General features: G+C 39.4%; 1 protein-coding gene across 1 annotated transcript in view; it reads right to left on the bottom strand.

The window, feature by feature from the left end:
- Positions 1-17948, bottom strand: part of LOC132393770 (kelch-like protein 1) — a 220464-nt gene that overhangs the window by 69544 nt on the left and 132972 nt on the right. The window contains exon 5 of the mRNA XM_059969164.1: positions 9768-9954. Coding sequence (XP_059825147.1) covers positions 9768-9954 — 187 coding nt within the window. The remainder of the gene's footprint in view (positions 1-9767; positions 9955-17948) is intronic.

The raw sequence follows: 17948 nt of genomic DNA, 5'->3' as shown, positions 1-17948 counted from the left end.
TAAGGAATGGTAGTTTGTGTTACTTTTGCCTTCCTGTCTACTTGAACCAGTCTGGCCATTCTCCTCAGAACTCTCTCATTAACAAGACATTTTCGCCAAAACAGTAGAAGTGCCGCTCACTGAATGTTTTGTTTTGTACTCTTTGTAAACTCCAGAGACAGTTGTCTGAGGAAACCACAGGAGGTCAGAAGTTTCTGAGAAACTCAAGCCTCCTTGTCAGACACTACCAATCATTCCACAGTGAAAGTCATTTCTTCCCTATTCTGATGTTTGTTTGAATAACAACCGAACCTCCTGACCATGCTTGCAAGCTTTTATGCATAAGGTGGTGCCACATAATTAGCTGATTAGAAATTTGCATTAACAAGGTGCACAGGTATACCTAATAAAGTGGCCACTGTGTGTATCATCATTATCATCATTATGTGCCGTGTCATATCACGTGGGCGATCAAAGTCTTCCAGCCGTCTTAAATCTGAGAAGCTCTACTAAGCTCTTAAAAAAGTTTGCCTATCTATCCCTTGATGCAACTCATGAATGTCATGTGCTGTCAACCATGACTTTTTCTTCCATCAGTTTTTCCTGTCACTGCAAGATGCTTGAGCTTCTCGTTCCTCAGTATATGTCTATGAAATTCCAGCTGCCATTTTCTGATTGATGATATCCGTTCTCTTCTTATACTAGCTTTTTGCAACAACTCCTGATTTGCTACTTCAATGTCTTTCCACGATATTTCGATCATCCTTTTCAAAAACTGCATTTCTGCAGCTTCAAGTCTTCCCTCATTTTGCTTTGACATTGTTCAACTTTCACTTCCAACTGTTCCTGTGGAATGAACACAGCACTGCAACATTCTGAATTTCATTCCATTAGAATTATGTTATTCTTTAGCATCTTGCTGAAACACTTGAATGTGCTTTTAGCAATCCTAATCGTTCTAATTTCAACATCGGCCCGACCATCAGATATTATCAGGATCCTTAAGTAATTAAACTTCTATGTTTGTTTAATTGTTTTGTGGCCCACTTTCAATTTGCATTTCTGTACTTCTTTCTTCTTTATAGCAATCACACATTTGGTCTTCTTGCAGTTGATGGTCTATACTGAGTGTACAGTAATCTTCATGTTTGCACGATACTGCTACCGCAAAACAACAAATTTCATGATAATAAACCTGATTTTGATTATGAAATAGATATCCTCTTCTTCTGAATTTATATTACTTTTTTCCAGATTTTTCTCATCAGCAGCACATTCGCTAAATCTTTTGAATTTCAATGGGATCCCCTCTCAGTCTTCTCCAATTAAAATAGTTTTGGTCAGGAATCAACTTGGAGATATATTGGTGTTATAATGGAATCATGTAGCACAGAAATAGGCTCCTTGAACTCAGTTTGTTCATGTCAGCTGGCATACTTGGTCACACTAATCCCACTAGTACATTCAGCCCAAATTTCTCTACACCTTTCCCATCCAAGTACCTATTTAATTGCCTTTCAAACACTGCAATTGTAGCTGTCTCCACTGCTTCCTCTGGCAGTTTGTTCCAGAGATTCACCTCTTCCTGTGTGAAAAAATCTTAACCCTCAGATATTGTAAATTTCTATCCACTCACCTTGAACCTATGCCTTCTAGGCATAGACTCCCTAGAGCTGCTGAGAATAAACTGTGGCAATCTATTTTATCTATATTACCAGTGAGAATAAACACAACCAAGCAAATCTTAAAACAGAGGAGCAGAATGCCATTTAGTCTATCACTTCACATTTATTCTCCCTTTCAATCTCTTTCTCCTGCCTTCTCCCTGCAATCTTTGATGTCCTTACAAATCAAGAACCTATTAATCCCCACTTTAAATATACCAGAATGACTTGGCTTCCACAGATTCATAATCCTCTGGCTAAAGAAATTCCTCCTCATTTCTGTTTGAAAGGGATATCCTTGTATTCTGAGGATTTCACTCTCTAGACTCCCCGACCATAGAAAACATCCTTCCCATTATTTTTCTTATAATCATAGCCCCTCATTCAGGGCAACATTCTTCTGAACCTACTGTATTCCCTCTGTTGTTAATACGTCCTACCTGTAGCACACAGAACAGCACAAAATGTCCTCTTTGTTTTAGAGATGTAATGTAAAACTTCAGGCAGGCTTGTCGATCTTTGGTGTAGCTAAGGTAAAGAAAATGTCAGCAAAATTCACAAGTATCTTCGGAATTTGTCACCACATTAATACATTATGTTAGCAATCGTCTTTGGCATTTCATTTTTATATTGATAAACAGCACTAAGAGTAACTTTTCATACTTGCTGGGCTCATTGATTTTATGAATGTTAAACCAGTGGACCAAATTACACAAGATATTCAACTTATACTTAATCGACCCACTTTGGGGAAACATGTTAATGAAGTTCGGGAAGAGAGAATGGGCTCCTAAATGTGACAGAACACTTCCCATCATCCATCACCACCCAAATGTGCCTTCTGTGAGTGTGTGGAATAAAAATCGCTAAAGCGAATGCTATTTCAACTGGAGACAAAAGAGAATGCAGATGTTAAAATTTGGAGCAACAAACAATCTGATTGAGGAACTCAGTAGGTCAGCAGTATCTCTGCAGGGTGGGTGGAGGGAGGTGGATGGATTTCAATGCAAAATGTTCACATTTCCTTTCTTCTGAACATGTTGAGTTGCTCCAGCAGGTTGTTCGTTACTGCATTCAACTGTACTTCTCATAACTACAAGAGATTCCATGGTATCCTCACTGTTAATAAAGTGTTATTCTACTTTATGGCATGGAACAGAGAATTTTTCATGTTGATTCAGGGATAAAAATTAGCCGAGAGACAGGAGAATACCAACTGCATTCCTTGAAAATATTTGTTGAGGGCTATTTACATCTTTCCAATCCAGAGAATATTGAATTACATTATTTCCGACTGATCACCTTAACACCCTCACTTTCTGTATTATTCTTCTGGACACTATTTTAACATAGGTATTAAATGTTATAAGGAAAAATCATATTATGGAGTAATCTGATCTGATCTACAGTACTGTGCAAAAGTCTTCGGCAAATACGTATAGCTAGGGTGCCTAAGACTTTTGCACAGTACTATAGTAATTTTCTGTATTGCACTGTGCTGCTGCTGCAAAAAAAAATCATGACATATGTGAGCGATGATAAACCTAATGGATCCCTATTGTGAACTGAGAGTGCGAAGGGGGCAGGGAGTTGGGAATCATGGTTGGGAAAAGGGGAAGTTAGAGGGGATCACCAGTGAGACATTCTGTAGTGATCAATAAAGCAAATGTTTGGAATCACATCAAATGATCTTGCCTGGTGTGTCAGGGTTGAATGCATCTGCACCTGCACTATCCCCCCAGCACTCCGACTCTGCCACCTGTAACACACCTCTTCCATCCTCGCCATCCTTTGCCCTGGCCTGATTTACAAACTCACTCTCTGCTCCTTGCTGACAAATACAGTACTGTGCAAAAGTCTTAAGCACCCTGACTATATATATGCACTAAAGACTCCTGCACAGGACTATAAGACTATAGTTTATCCCTTAGTCACATTATCTTTCATTGCCAACAGCCTGTGCAGAATGTTATGTAGCAATTCAGTGCTTCCCCCATTGGTGAGCATTGTTTTGACCCCATCTTTTCACCTTCTCTCACTGTCCTTGGTAAACATTTTAATGCATCTTTTGTCAGACTTTTCATTTATATTCATTAAATCCACCATCAGTCGGGAAGAGAATCTAATGTATTATTCATTTCACTATAAACCAGTGATCAGCTGAATCGTACATTTATAATCGTCTTTATGAATACACATTTAACTGCTGCATAAATTCACTCACATAAGAATAGTTTACAGAAGAGAAGAGGCAATGAAATTTGATTCCAAAATTATATTTTTTTTGCCTCTGGCCTGCAATTGGCAACAAGATGCAGGCCATTTTGTTTACATATTTGATCTTGCATGTCATCTTTGTTTATTGACTTTGAACCATCGCTACATGTTTGATGTAGTGTTAGAAGCAAGTGAGCTTTAAGCATAGCAATTGATGCTGATGCAATTGATAAGTGCACAACCAAATCAGTCTTCCATCCTTGGACTCACTTTACACCGCACGCTGTCAGAGCAGTGCAGCCAGGATAATCAAGGACACGACCCACCCAGCCAACACACCTTTTGTCCCTCTTCCCTCTAGGAGAAAGTTCAGGAGCTTGAAGATTTGTACAGCCAGATTTGGGAACAGCTTCTTTCCAACTGTGATAAGACTGCTGAACGGATCCTGACCCGGATCTGGGCCATACCTTCCAAATATCCGGACCTGTCACTCAGTTTTATTTTTCCACTATCTTACTTCTCCTTTTCTATTTTCTAATTATGATTTATAATTTAAATTTTTATTATATTTACTTTGATTTGTACTCCAGGGAGTGCGAAGCGCAGAATCAAATATCGCTGTGATGATTGTACGCTCTAGTATCAATTGTTTGGTGACAATAAAGTAAAGTAAGTTAAAAGTAGAGTAACCTGTTTCCTGATGTTTTTTTTAAGAGTGTTTTAGAGTTTTTCCTTTAGGAGAGTGAACCCAAAGAAAGCATCCAGCCCAGATGGAGTACAAGACCAAGTACTAAAGACCAGTGCTGATCAACTGCCCAAAGTTTTCACTGAGATCTTTAACCGCTCACTTCAGTAAATAGAGGTACTCAAGCTGCTTCAAGCAGACTTCAATTATACCCATGCCTAAGAATGTGATAATCTGCCTCAATGATGATTGTCCAGTCAACCTCACTGACCATAAGACATCGGAGCACAATTAGGTCATTTGGCCTATTAAGTCTGCTCTGCCATTCATTCATGGCTGATCCTTTGTTTTCCCTCTGCAACCCCATTTCCCAGCTCCCAGTAACCTTTGATACCATGTTCAATCAAGAACCTATCAATCCCTGCCTTAAATACACCCAATGACCTGGCCCTCACAGCTGTATGTGGCAACGAATTCCACATATTCACCACCCTCTAGCTAAAGAAATTTCTCCACATCTCTGTTTTGAATGGACGCCCCTCTATCCTAAGGCTGTGACTCTCCCACCATTGAAAACATCATTTCCACATCTACTCTGTCCAATCCTTTCAATATTCAAAACATTTCAATGTGATCCCCCGTCATCCTTTTAAACTCTAGCAAGTACAGAGCCAGAGCCATCAGATGTTCCTCGTATGATAACCCTTTCATTCCTGGAGTCACACTTGTGAACCTCCTTCCACATACACAGTGGTGAAGTTGTTTTTAGTGCTGAGTTTACAGACAGATCAGCCATGATCTTATTGAATGGAGGGGCAGGCTTGATGGGTCATATGGCCTACTCCTGCTTCTATTTCTTATGTTCTTATGTGATGCAAAATATCAACTGCTGCCTGAGAATTGACTTGGATCCACTCAAATTTGCCTACCGGAGCAACAGGTTCACAGCAGATGCCTTTTTATTGGATCTTCACTCAACCTTTGAACATCTGGATAGCAAAGATGCATACATCAGGATGCCCTTTAATGACAACAGCTCGGGATTCAATACTATCACGCCCTCAAAATTAATGAATGTTTTAAAAGCAAACATGTTTCAAAACCTTGGACTCAATAACTCTTGTGCAATTGGATCCTCAATTTCCTCACCTGCAGACCCCATTCAGTGTAGATTGGCAAAAACATCTCCTCCATAATCTCCACCAGCATTGGTGCATCATAAGGTTGCATACTTAGCCCCTGCTCAACTCATTTTACACTTATGATGGTGTGGCTAAGCATCCAATGCCAGATTCAAGTCTGGTGTTGACACCACTGTTGCTGGCTGAATCAAAGGAGGTAAAGAATCAGCTTATAGGAGGGAGATTGAAAATCTAGCTAGGTAGTGTCACAGCAACCTTACTCAATGTCAGCAAGACAAAGGAGCTGATTATTGACTTTGGGAGGAGCAAACCAGAGGTCCACGAGCCAGTCCTCATTAGAGGATCAGAGGTGGAGAGGGTCAATAACTTTAAATTCCTTGGTGTTATCATTTCAGTGAATTTGTCCTGGGCCCAGCCCTTAAGTGAAAAACAATGAAAGCACTACAGTGCCCCTACCTCCTTAGTTTGCAATACTTGGTATGACATGTAAAACTCTGACAAACTTCTACCAATGTGTAGTCAAGAGTATATTGACTTGCTGCATCATGGCCTGATATGGAAATAACTTGAATGGAAAATCCTAACAAAGGTAACAGATATAGCCCAGTCAATCATGGATGAAACCCTCCCAACCATTGAGCACATCTACACCAAGCATTATCATAGGAAAGCAGTGTCCATCATCGGGGACCCCCACCACCCACCTCATGCTCTCTTCTTCTTGTTGCCATCAGGAAGAAGTTATAGGAGCCTCAGGGTTCACACTACCAGATTCAGGAAGGGTTACTACCCCTCAACCATCAGGCTCTTGAACAAGGGGGATGAACTTCACTCAACTTCAATCACCTGAACACTGAAAAGTTCCTACAACTGATGGACACACTTTAAAGAACTCTTTATCTCATGTTCTCAATATTTATTGCTTATTTATTATTAATATGATTATTTCTTACTTGTTTTTGTATTTGCACAGTTTGTTGCCTTTTTCACACTGGTGGTACATGCAGTTCTACAGTCTCTCATTGATTCTATTATGATTTTTGGATTTATTGATTATGCCCACAAGAAAATGAATCTCAGGGTTGTATATGGTGACATATATGTACTTTGGTAGTAATTTTACTTTGAACATTTTGAAGGTAAAATTGATCATTTTTTGGTATATTAAATCTTTTCATTGTTAAGCTCTGATGTTAAATTTTGTTAACATAAAGTTGTGAAATTGGCGAAGAAAGGTGAAATAGTATTAGGATATTTCATAACCAAATGTATGTGCTATCACAATGAAGACACGTGAATACCTCAACTTTCTTTACTACAAAGGGTTCTATAGATGCTGGAAATCCAGAGCAACATATGCCAAATGCTGGAAGAACTCAGCAGATCAGGCCACATCTATAGAGAGGCATAAACAGTCGACAATTTGGGCTGAGAACCTTCATCAGGACAAAACGGACTCATGGTGAAATGCCATCAGTTTTGTTGCTTATGTAGACTTAGCTTATCATTGAATACTCTAACGTCCACAGATGCACTGTTGAAGGTGTCCTGACTGGCTGTATCATGAAAGACAGGACAATTTCAATGCACAGGAATGCAAAAGACTGCAGAGCGTAGTGGTCACAGTCTAGTTCATTAACAGCCCTTCTCACCATTGGCGGCATTTACTGACTCATGAGGTTTATGCCAGAAGGTATATATTGTCCACTGCTCTAAAATCATGGGAGGAGCTGACTACTGTTGTCTTCCCCTGGAGTGAGATTCCTCACACTCCTGGGGAAACCTACAGTAGTTATCTCCTCCTATGATTTTAGAATACAGGAAGAAATTTCACAATTGAACTTCATAAAGCTCAGCTTGTAAAACTTGAGCCTGTGAAAAAGTTAGGGGAGAGATCTTCAGTCTTCTGAAGACTGACAGCATTGGCTTTGCACAGATGGGCACCTCTTTGACACCTACCCTGAAACCTTTTACTTTCCCTGAGAGGCCTGACATGCTAGAGGTATCATTGTTTAAAGCAACCATTGAATTAGTACCTCAATAAATACACTCAACTGATATTTTATTCGGTACAGTTGTACACCTGCTTATTAATACAAATATTAACTCAGCCAATCATGTGGAAAGAACTCAATGCATAAAAGCATGCAAACATGGTCAAGAGGCTCAGTTGTTGTTCAGATCAAACTTCAGAATAGGGAAGAAATGTCATCACATTAAATTTGACTGTGGAATGATTGTTGGTGCCTGACGAGGTGGTTTGAGTATCTCAGAGACTGCTGATCTCCTGAGATTTTCACACACAGCAGTCTCTGGAGTTTGCAAAGAATTGTGCAAAAAAAACAAAAATAAAAGTCCAGTGAGTGGCAGTTCTGTGGGCAGAATGCTTTGTTAATGAGAGAGGTCAGAGGAGAATGGCCAGACTGGTTTAAGCTGAGAGAAGGCAGCAGTAACTCAAATAACCATATGTAACAAAAGAGGTGTGCAGAAGAGCACCTCTGAATGCACAGTCTTGTGAATGCACAGCCTAGAAGTAGATGAGTGACAGCAGCAGAAGACCGTGAACATACACTCAGCGGTCATTTTACTAAGTATAGGAGGTACCTAATAAAGTGGCCACTGATTGTACATGACTCAAAGAGCACTTCGTATTAGCTTAGCCAGATTTCAGCAAGTGTCCAAACAGCCTAGGGTCAGCTCTTAAGCTGCACAATCAGCACTGTGAACTGGCACCTCATACAGATGCTGCCAGTGGTAGAGATCAATTTGACAGTATGTATAGAGATGCGTTTATTACTCTCAGCAGCTTCTGCAGTCCTAAGGATATCAGCAGGCTGTCAGCGTAAATACTAGTGAAAGCTGAGGCATTATTTGATGTTCTTCTGGTGGAAGTAAGCTCCACTTTATATGATATAGGCAGAAATGTATACTGCTTGAATAGTGGTGTCACTTGGTACTTACCCAAAGCTACAAAAACATCAAAGACTTTAACATGAATAGCGCCTGCTAATTCTTATTATAAATTCATTTAACTCAGGGATAATAGTTTACTCTAGGTAAAGTTTAAACTGGACTTTGCAGTTAACGTTCCATTTGGGTTAAGTGCTGATAGCAATACAGAAGAATGCTATCCAAAGCTGAAAAGGAAATGACAATACTGATAAAGTTGAAAATTTGAAATAAAAACACAAAATCCCAAAAACACTCAATGGGCCAGGCAGCATCAGTGGTGGATGAAGAAGGTTACATAGTTTGGATTGATCACCCTTCAGTAATTAATATGGTGTTCCATTTAAATCTCTTCTGGATGCATCATTTTTTGTTTTATTCCACTGTCATCCATTTTCCTTTACATTTAATCTCTCCTGTCCTTCACACCACCTTAGGTTTTCCATTTTGCTCTTTCCATCCCACTGTCTGTTCTGACTTTTTTCTGTCCTGATAAAAAGTCATGGATATGAATTATTAACTGTATTTCTCTCCCCACAGTGCTGCCTGAGCTCATGAATATTTCAGCCCTTTTATAGCTATCTAAATATGGTTGGTCTTTCTAAGTACTCTCATAGGGTGCTTGGGCCAAGGAAATTTCCTTGTGCTTTATAAATGTATAGAATACAGAACAGCACAGTATAGGAACAGGAAGCTCAGAGCCTCCGACCCATGGTGCCTGTGTTCAATGATATGATAAATTAAACAAAACCTCTTCTGCCTATTTGTGATTCCCATTCCTCCATTTCCTGTACATTTACATGTTTATCTAAAGGCCTCTTAAACACCACTATTGTACTGCTTCAACCAATACCCCAGGTAGCCCATTCCAGGCACCTATTTCAAACATAAAATGTTAAGTTATTCACTAATTATTCATGATAATAGTTTCTGGCATTTAATTAGGTACAGATCAGGACTGAAGCCCAGCCTTTAACTTATATACTTATCCTGTGATATGTTAATATATGTGGGTTAGTTTCTGCATTAAAATTCAGTTCTATTGAAGACTGAATCAGAGTTCAGCACATTAGCACAAAAGAGGAACAATTTCTATTGCTCTAACTTCCAAAACTGCACTGAAAAGCCTACCTTTATTTGCATCCATTCCTCCAACTGCATACAGAGCTCCTACTGTAGACTTACGAGGTCTAGTCCTTGGACTCTGCATTAGAGGCCTTCGTTCTGGCAACAGATGATACTTCATGGCTTCCAATATAAGCTTTTGGCACTCAAGGTCATCTTTGAAAAGAACATTGTTTTCAAGGTCAGCCAGGAGCTGAAAAACAAACAAAAACACAACAATGTAGACACTAATTTCTACGTTGAACAAGAATATAGCATGAAGTAAAGAGTGGTCCAATAAGTTACAAGTAACTCTGATGCAATTGTAAACAAAAGTTAAATTCATATGACTTTAGCAGCACTTTCAATTTACATCATAGATTGTCTAAGAACAACCCAATGATGATGGAGAACAATGTAAAGTTTGATGTTCCTGTCACTAAATTGAATGTTATTTCCAATGACATGCTTCTTGCTGTGAAATGCAGAGAATTAACTAGCAATGTACACACAATGGTCACTTTATTAGGGACATCTGTACATCTGTACATCTGCTCATTTATGCAAATATCTAATGTGTCAATCATGTGCCAACAATTCAATGCATAGAAGCATGTAGACATGCTCAAGAGGTTCAGCTGCTGTCCAGAACAAACATCAGAATGGAGAAGAAATGTCAGCTAAGTGACTTTGATGGTGGAATGATTGTTGGTGCCAGACGGGAAGGTTTGAGTATCTCAGAATCTACTGATGTCCTGGGATTTTCACATACAACAATATCCAGGGTTCAAAGAAAATGGTACTAGAAACAAAAACAAAAATCCTGTGAATGGTAGTTTTGTGGGTGAAAAAGCCCTGTTAATGAGAGAGATCAGATGAGAATGGCCAGGCTGGTTCAAGCTGACAGGAAGGCGACAGTTAACTCAAATAACCATGTGTTACAAGAGTGCATGTAGAAGAGCACCTCTGAGTGAATAACACATCAAAAACTTTGTTGAAGCTGATGGACAACAGTAGCAGAAGGCCAAACCGGGTTCCACTCCTGTACCTAATAAAGTGAGTACTGAGTGTATATCATTACAGTACTGTACTGATGTGATTATGAGCTACAAGCAAATTTATAATGAATGCTGAGAGAAAATACTGTAGGAAAAGAGATTTATTATGGCTTTATACCTGCAGAGATCATGCTCAGTTTAAAGACTCTCATTTTGTTCCCCTAAATCTGAGCATTGTAATTTTATTATACTTGATTAACATTGCCTTATTACTGCCTGTATGATAGCACTACTATACAGATACAACAATGGAATCCTGCTACAGTCTGGACATTTGTGCTTTCTGTCTTCATAAGGGCAGCTTGGACACATCGGAGACAAACATTGTACATCTCAGTAGTCAACATCCTGAAGCAGGGCGACAAGGGAACTTTAAAGACCCCCAATGCAGACCATTGATCCAGGTCAGTTATTCCTGCCGTATGCCATGAAGATCTGCTGCTCTACTGGTGGCCCATGACATGTATGCATTGTATTTTCTTTTCTTTTGCTCATTACACCGCTGGTGTTTAAGGCAGCAATGAAGGTCCTCCTTCTCTGGAGGTGTTCACGGCTTCCTTCATCATGTCAGCAGCTTCCTCTCGGTTTACAATCAGTCATACAAGTTCTGGGTGGAGACTAGGAATACTGTCATATGCAGATATAGAAAGATTCTTCATTGCTGTTTCTGTAACAATTTTGTTTGACCAGTCAGGGTTGTTAGCCCTGAGTTGAACCCCTGGAGGATCGGTATGCCACTCATAGTCTGGCTTCTACCCCTCGACTTGTTTGGCATGGGTGACCATAAAGCCCTGACTCCAGACAGCATAACTCTCTGGATCATTGAGGCACGCAACCCTGCAAACCTTGACAAGTTGTGGTCCTCTTGGTGGATGCATTGCATGTCTTACAAAAAAACTCGATGAATCAAGCAGCATTTGTGGGAGGAAAGGAATTGTCTATGTTTCAGGTCAAGACCCTGCAACTAGACAATCTCTTCTCTTCAGATATTGCTTGAGCTATGTTACATGAGCAATTTGATTTTTGCTCCAAATTTCAGCTTCCACAATCCTTTATGTCTGCATGCACTATATGTCACTGGACACCACTCATGCTGCCCAGGAGCCAGAGAGCATTAATGCATCATGTTCACAAATATCCAGACAAAAATGAGCAGATGTTTGAAACACAACACGTTTGTCACACAGTGCATATAAACACTTCACTATTGCAAAACATTTCCGAATCATAGTTCTCCTAGTTCTGTTGCTGGCTCCCCATCAAACAGTTGTGAAGTTGTTAGATCGAGTCACCACACATCAGTCATCAGCTTGAAATTTTGGCAAGCTAAAGACTGATTAATGTTTACTGTCAAGGTTCGAATGAGCTGAGAATTCAAACATTTTGCTAAAGCAGCCAAGGAAACCAGAACTGTGCTGGATTGATAACAAACAACATTACTCACAACAGTTCATGAAGTGGAATATACTATTTAAATGATCTAATAGCCAGAGTAATCCTTATCTAGAGTAAAATATGATTTGGAAATAAATGTTCTGAATAATTTCCATATATCATTCTAACTAGTTATATCTGTATTTCACCTGCATTGCAGATTCCTCTTCACCAACAATCCACTTGTTCCTGCTTAATGACTAGTCAGCTCCTCTTTGGGGCATCTGCTGGAAGGCATTATGTAGAATCCTGATGGGCAGTGTTGAATTTGGATTTTACCTGACCATGACAGGTAAGATTTCCCTTTACAGAAATCATGCTGACTTGGACTTATTTTATCATTTGTCTCCAAGTACCCAAAACCTCATCCTTAATAATAGACTCCAACACTTTCCCAGCCACTGAGGTTAGGCTAACTGGCCAATAATTTCCTTTCTTTTGCCTTCTTCCTTCTTAAAGATTGGAGTGACATTTGCAATTTTCCAGTCCTTTGGGACCATGCCAAAGTCAATTGATTCTTGATCATGACGAATGCATCCATCATCTCTTCAGCAACCACTTTCAGGTCTCTGGGATGTAGTCTATCTGGACCAGGTGATTTATCCACATTAAGACTTTGAGTTTGTCTTGCACTTTTTCTCTTGTATTCGCAATGGCACTCATTCCTGCTCTCTGACACTCACAGACCTCTGGCTTGCTGTTGGTGTCTTCCACAGTGAACACTGATGCAAAGAACCCATTAAATTCATCTGTCATTTCTTTGTCCCCCATTACTTTCTCAGCAGCATCAATTTCCAGAGATCCAGTATCAACATTCACCTCCCTTTTACTCTTTATATAACTGACAAAAACTTTTAGTATCCCGCTTTATATCATTGGGTAGTTTGCCCTTATATTTCATCTTTACCCTTCCTAATACTTTTTAGTTGCCTTGTGTTGGATTTTAAAAGCTTTACAATCGTCCAACTTCCTACTCACTTTTGCTGCATTAGATGTTGTTTCCTTCCCTTGTCTTTCATGTAGTCATTAAGTGCCATTGTCAGCTATGGTTGTTTACAACTGCCATTTGAGAACTACTTCTTCTGTGGGACATATCTATCCTGTGCCCTGTGCAACGTCTTCTCTGCCAACATCACCACCGGTATCCTCTTTCAATCCACATGGGCAAGCTCCTCTCTCATGCCTCTGTAACTCTTTTTATTCCATTGTGATACTATTACATGTGACATGGTTCTCCCTCTTAAAGTGTAATATGCCATTCAATCATATTATGATTACTGCCTCCTAAGGGTTCCTTAATAAATAAGCTCTCTAATAAGATCTGCGTTACTGCTCAACACCCAATCTAAGACAGCCTTTCCCTGAGTAGGCTGAAACACAATCTGCTCTAAAAAGCCATCTCGTAGGCATTCAACAAACTCCCTCTTGCGATCTGACACTAACCTGATTTTCTCAATTCCCTTGCAATTTGAAGTCCCACCTTACAATTTTCACATTACCCTTAATTCATGCCATTTTTAGCTTCCTTTGCAATCTCAATCCTAACATCCTTTGATGTTAAGCTCCCAACTATGACCTTCTTTCAGCCACAACTCAGTGATGCCCGTAATGTCATACCGACCAATCTTTAATTGCACCATGAGTTTGTTCAGTTATTCCGAATGCTACGTGCATTTAAATACAGCACCTTCAGTCCGGCATTCTTTGGCCTTTTAAATTTTGCCTCTGTGGTTGAATTTAATTCTTTCCTCCGTCCGCATTCATACCCAGTCATTGGCTTGGTTTTCCTTACATTCATGTTACACCCATCATCTACTTGTAAACCTGCTGGCTCATCCTCAGCTTTATCATACTGGTTCCCATCACCCTGTCATATTAGTTTAAACAGCTCTAGTAAACCTGCCCGTGAGAATACTGGTCCTCCCCTTTTGTACAAGTCACACTTGCCCCAGAAGAGATCCCAATTACCCAGAAATCTGAATCCCTGCTCCCCACTCCAATTTTTCAGCCACACATTTATCTGCCACGTCCTTCTATTCCTATCAGCCCTTATAGGCCACAATGTTGTGCTTACCTATATAAGCATACTCCATGATCAATCTAATACTTCCCTCCTACACAGGAGAGTACCATCTTTCTTTCTCACGCCTTCTTAAATGTTTCTATTGCATCAGCCTCTACCAACATACTCAGCAATGTGTTCAGCATTCATCATGTCTGTATTGCCATCAATGCATCAGCATTGATCATGTCTCTATTACCATCAATGCATTTGTTTTTAATCTGTAGCCAAAGACACTCTTTTCTCCAAACTTTTAATAGTTTTGTAAAACTAAAGTCCATCAGTCTCTGAGTTAAGATGCACTATGAAATGCCATTTATAGAAGTGTATTCAAACTTCTGGAAAACTTTATGTATATGATCCAGATTATTCTGCTCCCCCAGCAAACACTGGCTGGGGGAGCAGAAAATAATGGTAATAATGGTAACCTGAAAATAAATCCCTACCTCTGTGCAGAACATGGAACCATTTTGGAGAAATCTTCCTTTGATCTGTAAGTGGGGAACTATCATTTTTAAGCTGAGTCCCACTCTCACTGATTTGACTTTATAACGTATATTATCACGATAAAACTTGACTGAAACTTGAGAAACCACACCTCATCTTCTTACTGGATAATTTGCAGTCTTTTGGACCCAATATCAAATTCAACAAAATCTGGTAACTTATTCCTGTCTGTAATACAGCTAGCCAAGTCACCCAAAAGATCTCTGTTTGTAATATTGTTTTTCTTCCTGCCAACATGTCCTGCTGAGAAATTCTTATATCTCAGAATCTCATAGCTTATACACCTCCATTTGTTTGTGCTATCACCCCCTATAACTTAAAAATCAAATAGCTTCATCAGCTGGATCTCTCCTTAAAATTCCCGTGCTCATTCTATCAGAGATGTATTCTTTGTGCTCATTGTCTCTACAACTTGCTTTATAACCTTTACAGTTCTGACAAAAGATCAATTGCCCTAAAATATTAACTCTATTCCCCTCTCTGCAGATGCTGCCTGACTCACTGAGAGTTTTGACATTTTCTGGTTTTGTTTTTAATTCAAATTTCTACGCTATCAGTTGTTTGATTGATTTTCAACAATTTTAGAACCTCAGCTTTTCCAAGTTTTACCATCCATATTCCCTCTCTTGCAATTGCAATTATTTTTCTGATTCTCACCCCCTCAAGACTAACACTATTGACACTACTCAAGACTAAACAAATGTGCACTATTCCCTACCACATTGCTTCAAATTGTAATATTGCCATTTTCATGATTTCTCAGAACTTTTTCTTCAGAGGGGAAACAGTGTAAAAGGGAGTTTCTGTTCTCTTCTCCTCTCCACTGCTTTCTTGGATTCTTCAAACTTGTTTCACCTCTAAATATATTATCTCTGAAGAGAGGTCATCAACCAGTAACATGGAATATTTCTTATTCTTCACAGACACTACCTCAAAATATCCAGCATTTTCTGGTTTATATCTGATTCATGACATCTACAAAATTTGATTTTCTAATCTTTGTGTTCACTTTATATTCTGTTCCTATCTTCACCATTACCATACCCCAGATCCATGCTAGAAGTCAGAATGAAATTGTCTTTTTTGTCCATTGTTTGCAGTTCTCTCAGCATACTTTTGCAAAATCTCCAAGCCACACACGCAGGAAAAAATACTGAAAGGTTGGAGAGAAGGCTATTTAACTACAGAACAGGAACAAAACTTCAGCTTCCAGCTGCATGCAAATACAATAATAGAAAATATTGAACACTGCTACTACCTCACACATTGAGATTAACCCTTGTGGCACTGTGTGTTTCACTTCTAAATGTTTGTAAGTGCATAATTAGTCAAAAAAGAGAAAAACACTCAAACTTTATTTGATTGTGTCTTTCTCGGATTGCAACTTCAGACTTTGGCTTAAATTTATGTTTTTGATGGAAGGTGGTGCACTTTCTACGTGTTGTTGGATTTATAGAAATCACAGATATGCCAATTAAACCTAATACACAAACTTTGAACAGTCATGTCAGATAAATAAAACAATCACATCTAAGTTACCATCAGTTACCTTCACCTGGAGAACAAAAAATTACAGATGTGTGGCACCCAGTACTAGCTTCCAACAACCAGATGGGATTCTGTTTTCTCATAGAGAGTGTGAACAGATGCCCATTATTCTGTACTATTCATGCTTGGACCTGCTTGAAAGCATTTTTTTCTTTCAAATGAGGCATCTTTGCAGTTGATTGATACCCATTGCAGGCAAACTCCTGTATCTTGGAAGCCCCTCAGCACCAATCTGTCCAGGAACTGAGCTTTGGGTTATCGAAAATCAATGACACTTGGTTTAAGGTTGGCTATGTCCATTGCATATCAGTGACAGCTCTCGGGCTGAAAGAATATACTTATATGCTACACACACAAAATGCTGGTGGAACACAGCAGGCCAGGCAGCATCTATAGAGAGAAGCGCTGTCAACGTTTCGGGCCGAGACCCTTCGTCAGGAATATTTATATGCTGCTGACTCACTGAAAGCTTCCAACACTTACTGCTTTTATTTCAGATTTCTACCATCTCCATCTTTTGTTCAGCTTTTTAATTGGTAATTGGTTTAATTTCGTCACATGTACTGAAATGTAATGCAAAAATTTGTTTGTATGCCATCCAGACAGTTTAATACATAGACAAGTGTATTGGAGGGAGGAACAGAACACAGAATATAGTAAACACAAGAGATTTGGCATATGCTGGTAATCTGGAGCAAAAAACACAACATGCTAGAGGAGGGGGGGATGAAGTGAGAAGCTGGGAGAGGGTATGTAGAAGAGTTGAAGAGCAGAAGAAGAGGGAATCTGATAGGAGAGGAGAGTGGATCATGGGAGTCTATCTCAGATTCTCACTTCATTTCCCTTCCCTACCCACCTATCCACTGTCCCCCTCAACTGGTCTCACCTATATCTGCTAGCTTGCATTTCTTCCCCTCCTCTCATCTTCTTATTCTGGCTTCTTCTCCCTTCATCTCGAGTCCTGATGAAGGGTTTCAGAATGAAACACTGGCTGTTTATTCCTTCCCACAGATACAGGCTGACCTCGAGCATTTTGTGTGTGATGCTGAATATAGTTTTATAGCTACAGACAAAGTGCAATGCAGGCAGATAAATAAAATGCAAGGGCCATGATGAAGTGGATTGAGAGATCAAACATTTTCCTTAATGTATAAGGCATCTACTCTAGGGTCTTACAACAGTGGCATAGTAGCTGCCCTTGAACTTGGTGATATTTGCTGTCAAGCTTTTTGTGTCTTTGAGCTTTTTATATTTATTTGGCCTCGAGCAGCATCTGTGTGAGGAAAAGGCAGGGTCAATGTTTTAGGTTAAGATCCTGGATTCAGTCACTTCAGCCTGCTTTGTCTTTCAACAGAATCATAGCTCACTTGCTATTTTAAAAAGCATATTCCTCGATTTGTTTGGTGTCCAGAAATCTGTCTCTATTTCCTACTTAGATTTTCATTAACATTTGGCATCCACTACCTTCTGAGGAACAGATTTCTATAAAACTGATCACCTTCTGTGTAAAGAAAACTGTCATTTATCTAATAAATATCTTGCATCACACCCTGTGACTCTATGGCATTCATTAACTTTGCAGCCACATTTTGAAATTAT

Source organism: Hypanus sabinus, chromosome 5 (genome assembly GCF_030144855.1).
Source record: "Hypanus sabinus isolate sHypSab1 chromosome 5, sHypSab1.hap1, whole genome shotgun sequence".
Classification (NCBI taxonomy): Eukaryota; Metazoa; Chordata; class Chondrichthyes; order Myliobatiformes; family Dasyatidae; genus Hypanus; species Hypanus sabinus.
The sequence above is the reverse complement of the archived record's forward strand: the minus strand, read 5'-3'. Positions and strand labels throughout refer to the sequence as shown.